An 18780-nucleotide genomic window follows, 5' to 3' on the forward strand; every position below is an offset into this window, starting at 1 on the left:
AAAAAATTGCATCTAAGGTCACAATGAAAAAAGTATCAATGGATCATTATAAAATATATTTTCCATTTATTAACTAACTCATGAAATGGAATACTGATTCAAATGTTGTTTTTAAAATTAATTTTAATACAAACTTCGTTTTCGTTGAATGTTAAAAAAAAAAAAACTACATTTATAGCGCATAGTATCTTCATGATACACTTGACTTAATGTAACTTTAAAATGTGTCTTTAAAAAATCCGCCAGCGCTCCCCTCTAAGAAAAACACTTATAAAGAAGCGTGATGTCAAATTTGAACAAAATGTCATCTATTTTATTAATTTTTATACTGTCCATAACAATTATCCAGCATGGAAGACGACCGCATGCCAAAGGCGATCTTCTTTTGCGAGCTTATAGGAGGACGACGTTACAGAGGTGCCCCCGTAAGCGCTATAAAGATCCCCTCAGGTGCCATTTCGTCCTCACTGCCATAGAGGAAAGTACCTGGCAGCATTTTCTGGAAGACAGTTGGAAAGCTCTCATCAAAGCTGCGGGACAAACATTTGAGACTCAAAAAACAGCCATTATTAAAGACAGGCGCCAAAGACGGACAGAAAACTTAAATAGACCGCCATTCTTATATTAAATTCAAATAGAAAAAAAATTGCGGCTAAACTTTTTCTTGAGATGTTGCCCGTGTATCATAACTCACAAAATGAATAGTGAATAGATCTGTTTTTCAATCTATATTACTTATAAAGCCATTGATGCGTCCAACCACAAGCTACATAACAAGACAATTTTGAAATCATTTTCATCACTAACAGGAAAAAAGTCTTTTTGTGTAACATATTATTATGACTTTGCCATGCGCACCGCCATCCAAGATAGTGCAGAAAGAAGGTGCGCACTATCAGTAACCAGACTAGAACAGGATGTTGACATTAAGAGAGAGAACGATTTCCGCCCAAGGAGAGAGCCAATATGGAGATGCTGTGCTCAAGGCAGATGCCCTTTGTGTTTGTCATGTCTCAGTGTAAATAAACGTCTATGTCTCGTTGAGTTGCCTCCCTTCAGTTATTACAATATGTTTAAAAAAATAATTTTAATTTTCAAACAATATCATAAGACTTAAAAAAAGCTATGCATTTTTTTAAGAGAGGGCCACTAAAACATATCCTGCTTTACCGTTGACGGACAGACCGACAGACAGACAAAACGCACAAAAATAAGCCTCTTTTATTCTGATGGGGGCACTAAACAAAAAATAAATAAAATCTGATTATTTTTTAAATTATGAGGGAACTGATGGCATGTCTTGCAGATACTAGTCACGCTACTGCACGAAAGTCGCTGCTGAAAAAGTCCATTTTAAAAAATGTGCGCGATATTTACATACAAAGTGCATTCTTAGCCTTTATAAACAAACATAAATGTTTTCTTTTAATTTTAGAAGCTAGTTGACCAGAAAAACCACCTTTAACTAATATTTATATTTGTTGTTAATATTTCTTGTACATTTTATAAACATATTTGGCTTAGTGATACTGAAAATACACAATAAATTGTCTTTCTTTGTTAACATATAAGAACATTGCTTTCCTTACATTTACGTAATTGTTTTAGAATTGATGTATTTTTATGAAAAAATCGCTTGCATAATTAATTCTATAAACTAAACGGTTTGCTTTTAGAAAACAAAAAGTAGCCGTTGCACCCAAACTTTTCAAGCCGCATCGCATGGGGAAATAATATTTTTCATTTCTCTTCTAGTTTTCTAGATCTGAGTGTGAAAGATGTCAGACGGACATTTTGCACAAACCTAATAGCGGCTTTTCCCCTCACGAGGGCTGCTAAAAAAAGCAAATTACACTCGAAACACTATGAGCGTAGCCAAAGGGGGTTTTGAGTTTAAACCCACTTTCAGCGGGGTTTGATGCTAATAATACCTCTTCAATATAAAAAAGCAAATTGCACACTCAAAATTCTATGAGCGTAGCCAAGCCTAGGAGGGTTTTGAGTTTAAACTAACTTTAAACCTCCCTTCTCTAGAGGGCTTTTTTTAAAGTTTAAAACCCCTCCAGATGGTTTTGAGTTTAAAATCCCCCTACAGTCTACAGAGAGGTTTGAGGTTGAAAATATCTCTATTCAATATTATTCTAAAGCAAACTAAATTCACCAAATTCTATGAACGTAGCTAAGAGAGTTTTGAATTTGTTTAAAAAAAAACTCCAGAGATTTTTTAGTTCAAAACCACCCAACAGATGATTTTGACGATAAAACTTCCCTTTTCGATATAAAATCTAAAGCAAACTACAGTCATCAAATTCCAAGAGCCCAGTGGCTGGTCTCCATAAAGTGCAGTGAATAGTCATCTGCAGAAATTGAAAAAGACTAAATGTGGCTCAACAAAGATGTCTAAGACGGATTTTACGAGTCAGTTATAGAGATCAGGTCTCAATCAAAGAAGTCCTTTGCCAAACTGGGAGTCGACCCCTTAGTAAGATTGTGACAGAGCGTCGCATGAGGTTTGCGGGACATGTTCTTCGACAAAATGAATTACGCATATTAAATGTTGCGATGACATATAGGCCATTACGAGGAAAGCGCAAATAGGAGCATCCTAGTACAACTGGCGCCACACTTTCATGAAGGACCTCAGGAAAAGTTGGAAGAGGCTTCAGACATTGCAAGTGACAGATTTTTGTGGAAGCAGCTTACCGCCCAATGCGCCGAACGGCACCTGAGGATCTAAGTAAGTACGAATAGCAGATTAGGATTCTGAAATAAAACTTTTTAATAGCAGGATAATGCACTGTAGATATCTCAGAATATGCATTTTGTTGGCTTTCAATACCGGAAATAGTGTTTGGCCCTGGGTGGCTCGGTCAGGTTCATAGAATGCCAAAAGGTTAACTTCCACAAGACATTTGTATGGTGTACGACATGAAGCTCTTCAAATTCGACACTAACAGATGGGAAAAAGTGGCACTGGATAGACCCAGATGGAGAGCGAGCATAAAGGAACGGTCACGGGTTTCATTTGCCATAAACAACAGTAGTAGAAAGAAGGGTGAAAGTGCAACGGCGACTGGTGATTACAGATGCCCAAACTGTGATCGCAGCTGTGTATCAAGGATGGGCCTTTTTTGTCACACAAGAACTTGCTAAGGAAAAAGATCATCTGTCAGGACGTAAAATGCTACAGAGAATACACAGACATACCTTATTTGCGACGCAAGCGAAAAAAAAGCCAATAAAGTAACCCAAGGGATTTTTATGACCAATAAAGTAACCCAATGGATGTCTATGACAAATAAGGTAACCCAAGGGATGTATATGACCAATAAAGTAATCCAAGGAATTTCTAAAGTAAACCAAGGGATGTCTATGACCAATAAAGTAACCCAAAGGATGTCTGTTGACCAATAAAGTAACCCAAGGGATGTCTATGGCCAATAAAGTAAACCAAGGGATGTCTATGACCAATAAAGTAACCCAAGGGATGTCTATGGCCAATAAAGTAAACCAAGGGATGTCTATGACCAATAAAGTAACCCAATGGATGTCTATGACAAATAAGGTAACCCAAGGGATGTATATGACCAATAAAGTAATCCAAGGAATTTCTAAAGTAAACCAAGGGATGTCTATGACCAATAAAGTAACCCAAAGGATGTCTGTTGACCAATAAAGTAACCCAAGGGATGTCTATGGCCAATAAAGTAAACCAAGGGATGTCTATGACCAATAAAGTAAACCAAGGGATGTCTATGACTAATAAGGTAAACCAAGGGATGTCTATGACCAATAAAGTAACCCAAAGGATGTCTGTTGATCAATAAAGTAACCCAAGGGATGTCTATGGCCAATAAAGTAAACCAAGGGATGTCTATGACTAATAAGGTAAACCAAGGGATGTCTATGAACAATAAAGTTACACAAAGTATAGACCAATAAAGTAACACAAGGGATGTCTATGACCAATAAAGTAGCCCAAGGTCTATCTATCTTATATAGTACAGACGTTACTTCAAAAAAGAAGATGATTACGTTTTACATCTATGACTAATAAAGTAACCCAAGGATATCTAAGACCAATAAAGTAAGCCAAAGAATGTCTTTGACCAATAAAGTAGCCCAAGGTATATCTATGACCAATAAAGTAACACAAGGATATCTATTAGCCAATAAAGTAAACCAAGGGATGTAAAAAAAAAGTAAAGTTCCCCTTTCAGACCTTGTCTATAGGGCAGATGATGTAAAGGTCATCTGTTTCTGTGGCCTATGGTTAACGAGGGTGTCATGTGGCCAGCACAACGACCAACCGCCTTTACTTTTCCCTAATTAATGTCAGGTACCCATTAGAGCTGGGTGGACTCAGAGGCGCCCGAAGATCCCGAAATTAAAAAGTCCAGTTTTCACCAGGATTCGAACCCCGGTCCCCGGTTCGGAAGTCAAGCGCTTTACCGCTAAGTCACCGCGCCTCCCTCAATGGATATATATGACCAATAAAGTAACCCAAGGAATGTCTATGACTAATAAAGTAAACCAAGTGATGTCTATGACCAATGAAGTAATCCAAAGGATGTCTACTGACCAATAACGTAACCCAACGGATACCTATTGACCAATAATGTAACCTAAGAGATGTCTATGGCCAAAAAAGTAACCCAAGGGAAGTCTATGACTAGTAAAATAAAACAAGGGATGTCAATACCAATAAAGTAACACAAGGGATGTCTATTACCAATAAAGTTACCCAAGGGATGTCTATGACTAGTAAAGTAACCGAAGGGATATCTATGACCAATTAAGTAGCCCAAAGGATGTATGTCTATGACCAATAAAGTAACCCAAGGATATCTATTAACCAATATAGTAACCCAAGGATATCTATTAAGCAATAAAGTAAACCAAGGGATTTCTAATATCAATAAAGTAACCCAAGGGATGTCTATGACCAATAAAGTAACCCAAGGGATGTCTATGACCAATAATATAACCCAAAGGATCTCTATGAGGATAGAAAGTTGTGGGCATACTTTTTCCAGGTAAGCGTGTGTTTTTCTTTGTTACAACGGCTAGCCCTTAAGCTTGCCTACCGTCCCGTTGCTTCTTGAACATCAATCTCACATTTTAAAGGCATGTAAACATACATATAGAGAGCATAACACTACAAACATTATAGGCTATTAATAGACAAATTATGAACTAAATTTAATTTACCTTTTCGTGAGGTGCATCGGCAGCCAACAGGTAATTGTCATTAATAGTTTTCTCCAACAAGTGCAGGTTATCTGTCTGAGGCAAATCCATTGATAACTTTGATTGGTGTGTGTCTAATGAAACATCGTGTCTGAGCATTTCTGATGATTTGCTTGATTTTAAAGTATTTATAGATACATTTTTTTTCAGAGTTTCCGTTGACATATTTGACTTGAGAGTGTCTATTGAAATATTATACTCTTTAGTGTCTATTGAAATATTTGAGTTAAGTGTGGCTATAGAAACATTTTGTTTCTCTATTAATAGCTTTTCTCTAAATGTGTATGTTACATTTGGTTTGAATGTGTCTATTGGTAACTTTGGTTTAAGTATGTCGATTGAAACATTCGGTTTAAGAGTGTTTATAGATACATTTTTATCGAGAGTGTCATTATTCTGATGTAAATTAATCATTGATTTATTTTGTTTGAATGAAGCTATAGATATATTTTGTTTTTGTGAGTCTATTGAGACATTTTTATTGACTATATTCTGAACATTTGAGTTTTTGTGTGTTACACTATAGTTTTTTTCACTACCGTTATTTAAGTATTCTGATATTAATGGTGCTCTAATAGAAGCTATTTCAGTGACTCCATCAGTTGAATTTAAATCACTGTCATTGTAGGATAATTTAGGGATAGGAAATACGGACATTTCGCTACTAGTGGAATTCAAGATTTGCCTCCTTTTTCCACTTGTATTCGATTTGTCCAAAGTTGGTTTTGCTGCACCACTTGATTTTTGTGATTTGATTATGGCTGCACTGCAAATAACACCAGCGGATCTAGCACGACCCGGACAATGGTCTCTGGTAGAGCTATTAAAACCTCTGGATAAACAGTCAGACAAGCGTAGTTCATCACCATGACACTGTACACCCGAGAGCCACATTCTTTCTTTAAAAAATACAATCATGTTATTAATCATATTATCATAGGATATAATTTTAATAAAGATTATTGGACTAGTTAATTAATAATTAAACAGTTAAACTATCTGGGTGAAAAGTGCTTGAAAAGTACCTACTGGTTCCCATGCCAAACTCAGATCTGATAGAAGTTTTCACAACTCGAGAATATCCTAATTGTCTACACACTACAGTGGCATCTTGTTTGTCCCATTGGCTGTCACATATAGCTCCCCATTTTCCATCATGAAAAATAACAACAGTTCCCATATACCTCCTGGACCCACCAATAAGTCGGACATCACCTTCTAAATAACGTCTTGCAAGCACAATAGCATAGAAACAAGTCAGCGTAACTAACAACGGCCACAATGACATTTTCTATCACAAAGTTTTAAAATAAGTATCTCTGTAAGAGTTTCGTCCAACTATCCTATTTAAACAAGGCGTCAGCACTTATTTATTACACATCACGCGTAGGTGCAAACATGACTCGTGCTGTGCTCACAGACACGTTGCTCTCGCGTTCCTCGTAGACTACCGTCATCCTGAAATTCCTCGAGGATTCTAAAATTGGATTAAATGATTTAAAAAAAATATAGATTCAAAAGTTTCGTTCAAAAGATAGTGATAACCATAAATCTATCTTTGTATTAATCTATGTATCTATCTATGTATCTATCTGTTTATCTGTCTGTTTATACATATATTTCTATAAATTCACTCACCTTTTAATGATTCGCCGTAAACAAAAATACAACAATTTAACCTATTTGTTTTCTTTACGTATAGAACAACTAAGCATTTTCACATTTTCGCAATTTTGAGCCAAATTTTTTTTTAATTCGACATTGTACGAAATGTGCACGTCCTTTTTTTTTTAATAGGAAAAAAAAAGTCTGCTTCCTGTTTGCTACAACTTATAGGACTCATTTGTAATTCTACACATTTCCTTTCTTAAAATCAAAATTGAGTTGTTTTTTTTTAATCTAGAGTCTTTAGCATCTAAAGTACTATTTTATTACTACACTATCCAGTTATAAAGGAACGTCTGTAATTCATAATATAAGATTGGATCATGTATCATAGATCTAGCTCTAAAACTAAAGATCCAACAAATTCTCATTGTAAGGGCATATTAAACTAAATGTAAACTTTGTTTTTGTATATTGCTGTTATGGGGGGAGTGGGTATTTTGGAGATGTGAAATTTCACTCAATTATTTCTCAACATAGGTCTACACCATGAATAAGTAATTTCTTTTTGGAACCTGTTATTGCAAAAATAGCACCATAGAGCCTATCAAATAATCAGAATAATAATATATAATCAGATATTTTATTTGGGACTTTTTCTAGTGGGCGGGTCTTTATTCTTACGTTATTCGAGGGAGAAGGGAGGGAGAAAAGTGATACTAGAAATCCAGTGCCAAAAGTAGGTGTTGGTGGGGGGGGGGTATACAATGGTCGTTCCAATGAACGTAACACATCGGGCCAAAAGTAGATGAATTGAAAAGCTACTAAAATCAGACCGCTTCTAAGAAATAAAAAAAGGAGTGGGATCCTGCCACAAAACTAGAGGGAGAGCGGAACGATGCGAGGCTACAATTTAAAAAGGGAATATTTATTGAAAGTGGATAAGACATATTTTAATAATAATAATCTTATATATATATAATTCTCTTCTTCGCTCAAGAGTTTGGACGAGCAAGAAGTAAAGGAAAGATCACTCTTTTATTTCTGCGGATAGTCACCCCACGAAAAAACAAGAGGGGGGGGGGGAGAAAAAATATTCACAAATATAATAATAATATTACTATTTTGGCCAGACTCGGATGCCCACTTACGTTCCTATCCATTTCCATACGGACAATAAAGATTAATAATAATATTATTATTATTATTATGTTAGAAATGAACGAGTAGTCATTCTCTGGCGCTACCAGGGTCGAGTTTCGCCAAAGAGAAACAAAATTCATCGTAGTCCCTTTAACAGTTTCCACTGAGGAATTTTCTGGTGATGCCTCTGACAGGCAACGAGGATGTTCCTATGAATGTTAAGGGTCTTGAAGGTAACTGAGCTCACAGACGTTATTATCCCCTCGGTTGATATAATAATTGGGTATATTGTTATTTTGGACAATTTCCATGTACGCTTAATCTCCAAGCCTAAGTTCCCATATTTTCTTTGTTTTTCTCAGTTTTTCTTAAGTTATAAGACAGTGTTACGGCGATGTCTATAATGGTAGCGGTTTTCTCTTTTTTTTATCAACTAACAGAAGATCCGGGCGATTGAAATCTACCGTTTTGTCGGTCAGAATAGGCCTGTCCCAGTACAGCAGATGTTCAGTAGACTCGAGAATCTCTTGTGGCGAGTATTTATAATAAGAAGGAGTGTCCTTACCGATCAAATTATGCGTCAAAGCCAAGTGTTGGTGTATTAACTTTGCAACTTGGTTATGGCGACCTAGGTAGGCTGATTCTGATAGGGCTGGACATCCTGCCATAATGTGTTCAATTGACTCGCCCACATTTCCACATTTTCGGCATTAGTCGATAACATTGAGTTTCAGGATATGCTTCTCGTAATTTTTGTCCCGATTACTCTGTCCTATATTGCTGTAATAAAGCCTTCTGTTTCAGGGTAGGGATGACCTGCTTTGAGCCATGTTAAGGAAGCAGCCTTGTCGATGTTGTCCCCATGTAATAAAGCCGGGAATTTTCCGTGGAGGATTTTTTCTTCGATTGGCGAATCTCATGTCCCACGTCGTCCAAACCGACATTATTATTATTATTATTATTCTCAAGCAGTTTCACGTGGGACAAAAAGGCCAGTTTAGACACAACACTTTCCAATAGAAAATGGCGTGAAGCAGGACTGTGTACTTGCTCCTACTCACTATATTCTTTGGCGTAATGCTGGGTCAAATATGGCAGCGACAGCATGAAGGCATCTACGTCAGCTTTCGTACAGACGGCAATGTGTTCAATCTTTGACATCTACTGTCCCATACAAAAAACAAAAGAAATTGTTACAACACAGCTTCTCTATGCCGATGATTGCGCCCTGGTAGCTCATAATGAACATGATCTCCACATTGAGGTCATCGAATTTGCATAAGCTGCCGCTTCTTTCGATTTATCTATAAACCTCGAGAAAACAGAAGTCATGTTCCAGAAGTGACCCAATAAAACCTACTCAGCCCCAAAGATCACCGTAAATGGACAGCCCTTTAACGTAATAGACCACTTCACATATCTAGGAAGCTTAGTATCAAATGACGCATCGCTTTTGGGCGCCTCCAGGCGAGAGTTTGACGGAATAAATCGCTCCGCCTGCCTACAAAATCAATGTCTACCAAGCAGTGGTTCTCTCAACCCTTCTATATGGATCTGAGACATGGGTATTATACAGAAAGCAACTAATACTACTTAAACGCTTTCATCATGGACATACGGTGGCAAGACCGCACCACAAACAGTGATGTCCTTGCGAAGGCCTGTATGAACAGTATAGAGGGACTTCTTAAGGTCCGACAGTAACGCTGAGCAGGGCACGTATCCCGTATGGGGGACGAACGTATGTCAAAAGCAGTCTTTTTTGGTCTATGTAAAAGAGGTGCCCTACGGAAACGCTTTATAGACTAGCTTAGGCGCCAGCTCGCCTTAACTGACATAGAAGAGAGCACCTGGATGCATGCGGCTTCAGAACGAGACAGTTGGAGGTCACTTACAAAGGCCCCGGGATACATAGACCAAAAGAAAATCCGCTGCCGAGGACAGACGCAGACGGGGAAAAGAAAATTTTTAATCGACCACCAGTGGACAATTGTTATGCTTGCCTTGAATGTGGCAAAATATGTAGGTCACAGCTGGGGATGCGTAGCCACGGGAAGCTTGGTGGTAGCAAGAAGACGCTTACAGCTCGTCTCCGTCAAGCCCTAATCGATGAAGAAGAAGATCCGGAGACCTACCTATTTGAAATTGAGCTGGGGATGGTTGAGCTCCTTGGCAAGATTTTGAAAAAAATGAATGCTATGCTTGAACAAATTAACAGGATGGGGAACAAGGTAGATGAAGTAAAAAGTAAAAAGCTTCCATTTCAGACCTAGCGATCTATAGGGCAGATGATGTTAAGTTCATCTGTTTCTGTGGCTAACGTTTAACGAGCAGGGTGTCGTGTGACCAACACAACGACCAACCACCTTTACTTTCCCTAACTAAAGTCAAGTACCCATAAGAGTTGGGTGGACACAGGGGCGCCATAGAAATCCCGAAATATAAAATTACAGTCTTCACCAAGATTCGAACCAGGACCCCAGGTTCGGAAGCCGAGCGCTTAACCACTTAACCACCGCACCCCACAAGGTAGATGAAAGTGTATTGCAATTGGAAAGCGAAATAGACCAATTAGATAAAATGGTGACGCAAGCTAAAGAAGGAATAGACTAGTTAGTAAAGGAGCAATTGCCTGTAGACTCGTTGAAGAAGGAGAAGTTGCATTGTCAGGACTGTGGCTTCACTAATAGTGGTGACTGAGACGCTGGGGATTGGGACGCTGTCTGTGACTGTGTTGTGGGCAGATCAGAAGGTGCGCAGTATTAGAGACTAGACAGGGAAGGATGTTAAAGTTAGAAGAGAACGATTTCGCCCAAGTCTAGAATTGATAAGAAAGATGTGCTCAAGGCAGATGTTGTTTTTATGTATGTCTGATGTCATCGTGTAAATAAACATCGTTGTCTCGTTGGGTTGCATCCCTTCAATTATTACATAGTGTGTCCATTTCGCCCTGCATGGTTCTATTCCCTATATCAAGTGTGCCCATCTTTTCCTGCATCTTACCTATGAGCTCAGTTATATCTGGCCCTACATCGAATTGATAACTGTCCGGGTCTTCTTCCTCGTCAATCAGGGCCTGCCATGTGACAAACAAAAGACAACTAACGAATACATAACAGAACTTAGAAGGGGACTTGAAAAGGTTCATGCACTTGCACGGAGTAGGATAAAGGACAGTTGTGACCTCATGAAGACCAGATACGTTAGAAGGGCCAATTCAACTGGGTTTGTAGAGCATGATCTCGTTTGGCTGTACAACCCAAAGGAGAAAGAAGGGAAGATCGCCTAAATCACAAAAGGATTGGGAAGGTCCATATCGAATTTTGAAACGAATCAACGATGCAGTATATCGTATCCAGAGGGGTCCTCGAACTAAATGCAAAATGGTGCACGTCGATTGGTTGTACGGTATTGTGGAGAAGAGAGAGGAACAGAGTCAGTTCGAGACGAATAGACATAAGAAGGGGGCAATGTAATAACCATTTTCTGTAGTGGCTCTATGGCTGAGCAACAGCGCACTATAAAGAGACTAAATGAATGGAAAGAGAGGAAGAGGAAGTGCGATGATTGATGACTGTGGATATTCGCCTTGCTCTATTTTATTAAATTTGTCATTGTACCCTTGCGTTGAGTTGCTTCTTTTAAAGGATATTACAATATATATATATATATATATATATATATATATATATATATATATATATATATATATATATATATATATATATATGTGCTAGGAAAATTTATACAGATGCTCCTTCTTCTTAGAGCATGGAAAGGTTTGCCTGAGCTAGCCAGGAAAACCAGTGACTTTACAGAATTTAAGTCATTAGTTAACATGCATGACTAAATGCATGATGCGGAGGACGTAATCATCTTCTTTATTAAAGTAACGTTTGTATTATATAATATATTATCTATCTATCTATCTATCTATCTATCTATCTATCTATCTATCTATCTATCTATCTATCTATCTATCTATCTATCTATCTATATATACATATATATATTATATATATTATATTACTACCCCCATATTAGCCATATAGCCTATTACCCACGGCCCGCTGTCTTTAGGTATCACTGATATAGTCACTGATATAGTGTACATTAGAAATAATTAAACAAAATCATAATGTTATAAGTAAAGCGATTATGTGGATATAAAAATATTATGAATGGAGCTAAAAAAAATGATCATCGACCTAATGGACCTCATTCACCAATCGTAAACAAACAACATTTAGCCACGTGATTCTATATATCTTCTATACAATTTATGTAATCCATAAAGGCTGTCACGTGATACGTATTTTTCATTGTTTATCAATATTATGACGTGGCTAAATATCATGGGCGTAGCCAGGGGGGGGGGTTTGGGGGTACAAACCCCCCCCCCCCCCCGAAATGAAATCCCCCCCCCCCCTTTGGGGGGATCGGAATTTAGTGAATGATTTTTAGCGGCTCCCGTAAGGGGAAAAAGCCGCTATTAGGTTTGTGCAAAATGTCCGTCTGTCCGTCTGTCCGTCTGTCCGTCTGTCCGTCTGTCCGTCTGTCCGTCTGTCCGTCTGTCCGTCTGTCCGTCTGTCCGTCTGTCACACTCAGATCTCGTAAACTAGAAGAGATATGAAAAATATTATTTCATCATTAAATCCGGCTTGAAAAGTTTAGGTGCAACGGCTACTTTTGGTTTTCTAAAAGCAAACCGTTTAATTTATAAAATTAATTATGCAAGTGATTTTTTCATAAAAATACACCAATTCTAAAACAATTACGTAAATGTAAGGGAGGCAATGTTACAATATGCTAACAAAGATGGACAATTTTTGTGTATTTTTAGTATCACTAAGTCAAATATATTTTAAAAATGTACAGGAAATGTTTACAACAAATATAAATAATAGTTAAAGACGTTTTTTCTGGTCAACTAGCTGCTAAAATTAAAAGAAAACATTTCTGTTTGTTTATAAAGGCTAATAATGCACTTTGTATGTAAATATCACGCACATTTTTTTAAATGGACTTTTTATGCAGCGATTTTCGTGCAGTAGCGTAACGTCGCAACATGATCAGGTTCTAAACCAATTCCTTAAACTTTTTTTAAAAATCAGATTTTATTTATTTTTTGTTTAGTGCCCCCATCCGAATAAAAGAAGCTTATTTTTGTGCATTTTGTCTGTTGGTCGGTCTGTCCGTCACGATTAGATTTAAAAAACTAGAACTCTAAAAGCTATTGAAAATCTGATTTACCCTTTAATGTTCCTCCCATAACATCTCAATAGTTTTAAGTATCTAAAATTAATTGTTCCGGATTTTTTTGTGCAAAACTAATCAACGCCAACAAATGTTTGTTTGCTCTTCTAACTTATATTACATTCAATTTCCATGCTTAAACGTTGCAAAAACACATTATCAATAATATGTTGTTCCGTTTTTTATGTAAATAGCATATTAATGCTAAATCATAATCTCTATACGGACTTATATTTCATTAAGTCTAAAAATGTTCCGGATATTGTTTTATAAAACATGAATTATGCCTAATGATTGTTTGAAATCGCATAAGGCTTTTAAAAAAAGTAATTTACTAGAATTGATTACTGAAAATTACTTTTTAGACATTTAATTTTCTTGTAAAACATAACATAGAAGTTTTGTAATCGATAAAGAAAGTTCCGGATTTTGTTTCTTACAAATCGTCGCCAGAAATTTCCGAATTTATTTAAAAATCTACTAACGCCAAATAATTGTTTGAACTCCCTCTTCTAATTAATAAACAAATAATCTTCTCATTTACGAAATAATGTTTTTACGGATTTTTATGAAAAATATTTTAACTCACTACTCTCTTACAGTACATTTAACTTTCTACCTAAAACATTAAAAAATCTAATTATCGTTAATATTATGTTCCGATTTTTAAGGAAAACAGAATCCAAACATCAAAGTAAGGTATGAAAATCTCTCCACGTGGCTGTAGTACATCTAATTTTTATACGAGACCATCCAAAAAATTTAATTAACGGTATTACATTTATCTGAAATTCTCTTTTTCTTTTACTATTTATACAAACATCCGGAACAATCTATTATATAAACTTTTCAATTGTGTTCATACCTAAAAATTATTGCGATGTTTTGAAACGTAAAATAAAGGTTAATCAATTTTTAATAACTTTTAGTTGTTTTTTTTCTATCAAGATAACGGACAGACCGACTGACAGACAAAACGCAAAAACATTGTGGCTTTGATCCTTTTTAAATAATATCTATTAGAACTCAGTGCACCAATGTCTATGAACCCTCGTTAAATATCTCGTGTAAATAAAGACATTTTTTTTATGGTACCGGTACTAGCCTATTGTGAGGTAATGGAATTTTTTTTCTTTGACGTCATATGAATGGACTCTTTAAATGTAATGTTAAAAGAACGCACTCGGTGCACCAATGTCTATTAACCCTCGAAAAAATTGCTTGTATTAATGAAAACATATTTTAGTCTAACTAAGCCGTGTGACGTAGTGTTTTTTTTTTCCTTTGACGTCACATGGAATGAATTCTTTAAATGAAATGCTAAAAGAACGCACTCGGTGCACCAATGTCTATGAACACCCGAGAAATGGCTCGTGTTGATAAAGGTGATTTTTAGTCTAGCTAGGCCGTGTGACGTAGTGTTTTTTTTCCTTTGACGTCATATGGAATGAATTCTTTAAATGAAATGCTAAAAGAACGCACTCGGTGCACCAATGTCTATGAACACTCGATAAAAGGCTCTTAATGATGAAGGCGATTTTTATTCTAGCTAGGCCGTGTGACGTAGTGTTTTTTTTTCCTTTGACGTCATATGGAATGAATTCTTTAAATGAAATGAAAAAAGAACTCGGTATAGTAATGTTTATTAAGCCTCGTTATGTGACTCGCGTTTAAAAAAGGAATGATATCTTGATTTAGATCTAATCTAGATTTTTTAAACTAGATCTAGATTTTTATTACAGTATATCTAGATCTGGATTTATATTCTAATTAAAATTATTTTAGAGTCTAGATCTAGAATTTCTAGATCTAGTTTAGACTAAAATAGACTAGATTAAGATGTAGAATTTCAATTTCTAAACTTAAAGTGTAAAAAAAAGTGTAGATTTTCATTTCCAAACGTTTTGATCAATATTGTAATGTTTTAATATACTAAAACTAATCTACTATTTTTTTATTAAATTTAAATTTAAATTTACGGCAAATGAATCTTTGAAACATTATTACTTTTGACCATCGGATGGCTGCCTGGTCGTGCGGTTTGCGCGCTGGACTGTCGTTCAGATTTATGGATGGCCCAGGGTTCAAACCCTGCCCGCTCCCATCCCCCGTCGTCCTGCGGGGGGTTTGGACTAGGAAGTAATTATCTTCAACTCTGAAGGAACATCTGAAACGTGTAAAACATTTTACATGAAAATTAAATCACCTCTTGAATATTATTTGCGAATATGCAGATCCGACAGGGATCCGACTTCGACGGGGGCCGCCTCTGAGTTTGTGTAACACAAACTCTCTTTGTAATCTTGTTTGCTTTAATTTTGTTTATTTTAGGTGAGATTTTAATACTAAACGATCACTTGCCCCAGCACAACCAATGGGGTTTTGAGTTTAAAACCCCCTACCAGGGGGGTTCGAGTTTAAAAACCCCTACCAGGGGTTTTGAGTTTTAAACCCCCTACTTGGGGTTTTTGCAGTTAACGCCCCCTCTTCTATAAAACAAAACAAAAAAAAATGCAAACGAAAATCCCCTAATTCCAAGAGCACAGTTAAGGGAGATTTTGATTTTAAAACCCCCTCCAAAATTTACGATAAACCCCCTCTTCAATATAAAAAAAAGCTAATTACGCACTCAAAATGTTATGAGCGTAGTTTTGAGTTTAAACCCCACTTCAGCGGAGTTCGAAGGTAAAAAATACCTCTTTAATAATAAAAACAAAACAAATTATACACTCAAAATGTTACGAGTGTAGTCAAAGGGGTTTTGAGTTTAAACTCCCCTCCAGTGGAGTTTGAAGCTAAAAAGTACCTCTTCAATATAAATAAAAGCAAATTACTCACTCTAAAATCTATGAGCGTAGCCAAAGGGGTTTTGAGTTATAGTTATAGAGATCGGGTTTAAATCAAGGAAATCCTATGCCGAACTGGGAGTCGACCCCATAGTAAGATTGTGAGAGAGCGACGCATGAGGTTTGCGGGACATGTTCTCCGACAAAATGAATTACGCATAAGAAGAGTTGCAATGATATCCTAGTACAACTTGACGCCACTCATTCATTGAGGTCCTCATGGCAGGTGGGAAGAGGCTTCAGACATTACCAGTGACAGATTTTTATGGAAACAGCTTGACGTCAAATGCTCCGAACGGCGCGGGAGGGTCTAAGTCAGTAAGAATGCAATAAAGAATATGTACACACACACACACATAAATACATATAAAAAAAATTTCGCGGGGGGGGGGGCAATCCCCCCCCCAAAAAAAAAATCCTGGCTACGCCCATGCTAAATATGTTTATTTACGATTGGAATGAGGTCTATAAGCACTGGCGTATCCAGGGGGGGGGGCGGTAGGGGCGATCGCCCCCCCCCACTCGGCCGACCCCCCCCCCCCCAAAGGGGAGGGGGCCGGACGAATTATAGTATAGAATTCACACAATTTGTATGCGAATTTATTACTTATGTTAATAATATATACTAATTATTTATATTTCAACCTATTTTTAGATTATTTCGCCTCCCCTTCTAGTATTTTGTACGATTTGGTAGGGTCGGGAGGGGGCGATGGCATCAATCCGCCCCCCCACCATAAACTTTCGAGTAGGGGGGGCGGTCCTTTTTATTTGTAGAAATCACAGCTTGTTAACAGAATCAATTAAATATCTATATGATTAAAACTTGTTATTGGTATTTTAACCGGTCTTTGTATAATTTCGTTCACCTGTTGGCCGATTGGAAGGGGAAGAGCGAATACCTCCACCGCCCTTCCCATCTAAACTCTTTGAGTGTGTGGGGGGGGGGGCGGTCCTACTTTTACGGAGAAATCATAGTATGTGAACAAAATTAGTCAAATATCTATATAATATAAACAGGTGGAAGTGCGATACATGCCATCCCCTTCCCCCCATCGGACAAATCAATACTTTTTCTTTTTGTATTATAGTAAGAAATTACAAAATTTAAAAAAATCTGTCACTAATATAATTTATATATGCTATAAAGTAAATTCTTATATCGAGTCGCCCAATCCCTATTCTTTAATGCAAAATGCAATCAATAGCAGAAATTATAAAAAGGAGCGAGAATTAATCGTTTTCATTTTACCGCCCTTCCCCTTTCCAGACAGAGTTTGTGTAATTTGACACGAATTTATCATAACTATTTTAAGAAAGACTTTGCTTTGGAAAAGTTATAATTCAAACGAAATTTTTCAATATAACAGTCACGGTTGAGATGAGTTCAAAAGCCAGATAATCTTTTCCTAGTCGACTTTTTCCAACCATTTTTCTAGTTAAATAAATTTAGGACTATAACTCACAATTTATGCTAGAATTTTATTGAATATTATTAATCGAATTTTTTTTTTCGGCGGCGATCCTCAAAACCTTAATCTAAATATGTGGGGTATCAAATCTTTTCAAAGAACAAATCAGTTGTATTTGCAATGTATTAAGGGACTATAAATTCATATTAGAATATTTTTCTCATTATTCAAAAGGCACTTTATAATAGAATGAATAATGAGCTGTAGGTCAGGAGAATGCGTTACTGCAGTGAAGAATGCCAGAAAACGCTTTTAGCGTCGAGGCTTCGCCCCGAACCCCACTGAAGAAGTTTACAGCGCTCTCCCGGACCCCCAAGCTTGCAAGAGAAAGACTGTTTTTTTTTCTGTTTTTTTCGCCGAAGATTGAGAAACAGTCTTATTTTATTCTAATATGTCGAATATATATATGCTGTACGCACGTTTATGCATAGGGTTAGGGTTTACTGGGCGTTAGGGTTTGGAAAAAAATCGCCCCCCCCCACTCCAAAGTTCTGGATCCGCCAGTAGGTCCATTAAGACTTGTCAGTTTTCTGTTCGTCGTTTACGTGAGCTTTTGGTAGTATCTAATGTAAGAAGCGCGCGATATCGAGCTTTTGAGCTAAGTGGCAGCTATAGCAAACGAATGTATGTAAAAATGCTTTAGAAAAACATATATGAAATGATTGGACTATATTTAGTATGTTTATGTGTTAAAAGTATAAAACTATCTTTGCGAAGAGTAGATCTATCATCTTAGACTTCAATTAGATCTAGATCTAGGATTCGAGAGATTTTAAGTTCTGCGCATGCGTAACCTTTTGGTCTTGGCTAATGATAGATGCGCGCGATGAATGGGATATATCATATAAAGTACGTCTAGATGTCTAAAGTCGCAGATATAAGGAACGTATTTATCTAAAGATGCTTTTGAAATACAAATTTGAAGGTTAATTTTATTAAATAATGAAATCAATGGACTATTTTTTATTTTCATGTGTCAAAGTAAAAAAGCTATCTTTGCAAATTGTAGCTCTTAAAATTTGATCTCTCTGAGAATGCATTATCTTTCGGTCATGGCTATATGACCTAGATCCATGATATAGTAGTAATTATTTCATAGAGTTGGGTGACTTTTTTTTTTTTTGAGGGTCTTACATTTTTTGTAAGGCTACGTTACATGTTTTTCCAATTAGTATCCAAGAACATTTATGCAAAGTTGTTACTAAATT

General features: G+C 36.7%; 1 protein-coding gene across 2 annotated transcripts in view; it reads right to left on the minus strand.

Annotated features, from left to right (window-relative positions):
• Positions 1–6678, minus strand: part of LOC106071380 (lysyl oxidase homolog 2-like) — a 242452-nt gene extending 235774 nt beyond the window's left edge. For both annotated transcript variants that reach the window (XM_056040734.1, XM_056040726.1), the window contains exons 1-2: positions 6280–6678; positions 5212–6149 (exon numbers count right to left, since the gene is read on the minus strand). In XM_056040734.1, the coding sequence (XP_055896709.1) occupies positions 5212–6149; positions 6280–6538 (1197 nt within the window). In that variant the 5' untranslated portion in view covers positions 6539–6678. The remainder of the gene's footprint in view (positions 1–5211; positions 6150–6279) is intronic.
• Between the last annotated feature and the right edge of the window lie 12102 nt (positions 6679–18780).

The sequence above is a fragment of the Biomphalaria glabrata genome, chromosome 1 (assembly GCF_947242115.1).
Source record: "Biomphalaria glabrata chromosome 1, xgBioGlab47.1, whole genome shotgun sequence".
Taxonomy (NCBI): Eukaryota; Metazoa; Mollusca; class Gastropoda; family Planorbidae; genus Biomphalaria; species Biomphalaria glabrata.